This window comes from Dipodomys ordii, unplaced genomic scaffold (assembly GCF_000151885.1).
Source record: "Dipodomys ordii isolate 6190 unplaced genomic scaffold, Dord_2.0 Scaffold1443, whole genome shotgun sequence".
In the NCBI taxonomy this organism is placed as follows: domain Eukaryota; kingdom Metazoa; phylum Chordata; class Mammalia; order Rodentia; family Heteromyidae; genus Dipodomys; species Dipodomys ordii.
In genome coordinates this window covers 8,047-10,697 of record NW_012268659.1, presented here as the reverse complement: position 1 = coordinate 10,697, position 2,651 = coordinate 8,047, and the positions used below count along the sequence as shown (strand labels likewise).

The 2,651-nt window shown below is 54.3% G+C and overlaps 1 protein-coding gene across 1 annotated transcript in view; it reads right to left on the bottom strand.

The window, feature by feature from the left end:
* Window positions 1–2,526: 2,526 nt before the first annotated feature.
* The window catches only part of LOC106001971 (homeobox protein cut-like 2), a gene marked incomplete at its 5' end in the record, with an annotated part of 3,324 nt that continues 3,199 nt past the window's right edge, over window positions 2,527–2,651 (bottom strand). Inside the window, one exon of the mRNA XM_013036904.1 lies at window positions 2,527–2,644. Within this exon, the coding sequence (XP_012892358.1) occupies window positions 2,527–2,644 (118 nt within the window). The remainder of the gene's footprint in view (window positions 2,645–2,651) is intronic.

The window sequence follows — 2,651 nt, the reverse complement described above, 5'->3', positions numbered from 1 at the left end:
AAAAAGAAAAAAGCCGGAAGTGGCGCTGTGGCTCAAGTGGTAGAGCGCTAGCCTTGAGCTGAAGAGCTGAGGGACAGCGCCCAGCCCAGAGTTCAGGCCCCACGACCGGACCCCCCCAAAAAAAACACAAAAAACAAAGCAGTTTTGAGCTCACACAACCCTAGCTACTCAGGAAGCTAAGATCTGGAAGATCGCCGTTCAAAGCCAGCCTGGACAGAAAAGCCTAAGACACTTCATCTGCAGCACACCAGGCAAAAGCAGAACTACATTTATGGCTCAAGTAGAAGAGCTCCAGTCATAAGCAAGCAAGCTGAAGGACAAGGTCCTGAGTTCATGCCTTAGTACTCATCAAAGAGCTTAGGGTCCTCTAGGAGCCCCAGGGGCTCCCGGCTTTCCCACTGTAGGACAGAGGGGCAGACACTCAGGATTATTATACAATTCTGTATTTAGTGACTTGTGTACAGAATGTATTTCTTTTAAAATTTTAAACAAAGTTCATCAATCTCTCATAGAAAGCTTGGTGTGTGTGTGTGTGTGGTGTGTGTGTTCTTTTACCGTTGCAGGGGATGAAGGAGGAAGTTGTTCCTGGGTCTTGAGGCTTTAAGTGCAGTAGCAGGATTCCGTTCTGGGTTCCAAAGACGAGACGAAGTGCTGGTCAAATCCCGCTGCTCTAAAGCCACAGGGACGGCTCCAAGTTCGAGTCTGGTAGAGGTGTGGATTCCTGCACTCTCCCTTGGGTGTCTCCTGGCAAGAGGGTAGTGGTGGCCGAAAGATGTTCCATTTGTTCCAGATCGGAGGAGGATGCGTGAGGTCTGGTCACTGTTCCCTGCTGTTGGAATATAAAAATACCTTCATCTGGATAAAAATGCGTGCAGCGCAAACTTGGATGTGCAGCCTGGTGCGCAGAGGCAGAGTTCGGTGTAGACAGCAGCCTGGGCCTGGTGCACAAGTTGGTGTTTCTGGAATGTTCCTCATCTGTCTCTCTCTGCTAGCCAAGTTTTGCCTGTGTGGTTTGGAAGTGTCCCCTGCGTGGTCAGTCGTCCCGAGCTGCCGCTGGCTGGGCAGCAGTGATAGCCGCATGTCACCCAGCCATCTTCCCACAGAGCTGTGTGTGCGCCAGTCCTGGGACTTGAACCCAGGTCCTGGCTGCTGTCCCTGAGCTTTTTCCACTCAAGGCTGGTGCTCTACTACTTGAGCCATAGCTCCACTTCCGGCTTTCTGCTGGTTAATTGGAGATTAGAATCACATGGACTTTCCTGGGGCTGGCTTTGAACTGTGATCCTTAGATCTCAACCTCCTGAGTAGCTGGGACTACAGGTGTGAGCCACTGGTGCCTGGCTCTCCACAGAATTTTGATGAGAGAGAGAGAGAGAGAGAGAGAGAGAGAGTCATCAACCAATATGGTGGCTGTGCCTTCACCCCTCAGACCTGTGTGGGACACATGGGAAGAAGCTCCCCCAGGGCCCGAGGCTGAGGCCTGCCCCCCCCCCGGGGCTCTTGGGGCTTGGGAGCTGCAAGAAGATCTAAGGGGATGAGGGTCTGGCCTCTAGAATTTGAAGTTTGGTGCTGGGTGCTAACCCTCACTGGAACCTTCTAGAAACACAAGGAGCAAAAGGGATGGCCGGGATTCTCTGGGATGCCCCGGCTTGTATGTACCAGTAGACAAACTTGCCAGTGCAGCTATAGCCGGGCTGGGAGGTGGAGCTGCTCAGGCTCAGGTCGCACACTCGGCCCCGGTCCAGCGTCATGGGCTGGACACGCACCGTGCACTCCTGGTGGCCGCAGCCCGGGCGCCAGCACTGTGAGCAGCAGTTTGTCTTGCACCATTCCCGCTCGGAACGGCCCCATCTCTACTTGCTGCACCAGGACGGCACATCCTGTCATGAAGATTGTAGACACCAGCACGGGACGCGCCCTCAGTGGCGCAAAGGTTTGGTTTAGAGTATTTTGGACTTTCTCTCTTCCGGCAAGGCTTTCTGGAACAGCAGGAACGACGCTGGGTCTCACAGACACGTGTGGTCACCCAGAACCCGTGACTCAAAGGTGATGGACATGTGCTGAGTCTGTGTTTGGTGATGGCTTTGAACAATTGTCTTTCCTTAATCTCATCTAGTGGCAAAACAAAAACCAAAAAAAGACACAGCTTCAGTGTGCGCTTTTCCCACCGTTGTGACACCGTCCTGATGCCTAATTCTCTGTGATATCAAAACAGCATTGGCTGGGAATAAAGCCCAAAGGATCCTTTATTAAAATAGCTAAAAGAGGTCTATAAATATCTGTTTTTCGGAAAGAGTCTGGAGTTCTCCGGTGAGCATGTGGTGGGTGGGTCCTGCCTCCCAAGTGGGGCTCAGGGCGGGGGTGGGGGGTCCTCAGCCCTCCCAGGGGGCCACTGCCCCCCCTGCCCCGGCGATCGCTCCCCATCATCCGACGAGAGGATGGCAACAGAAAACTCAGAGGGAGCAGGGTGGCCTTGGCATCTGGAGGTCGGAGGGCAGAGGGCAGAGGCCGCCCGCGCCCAGGCCAGGCTCAGAACTCCCACTCCAGGGCCTCGTCGCGGTTGGCGGCCTTCTCCAGCCGGTAGATGATGCTGTTCAAGTTGGCCATCTTCTCGTGCCGCCGCTGCAAGTTGGGGTTCACCTTGGCACTGGCCG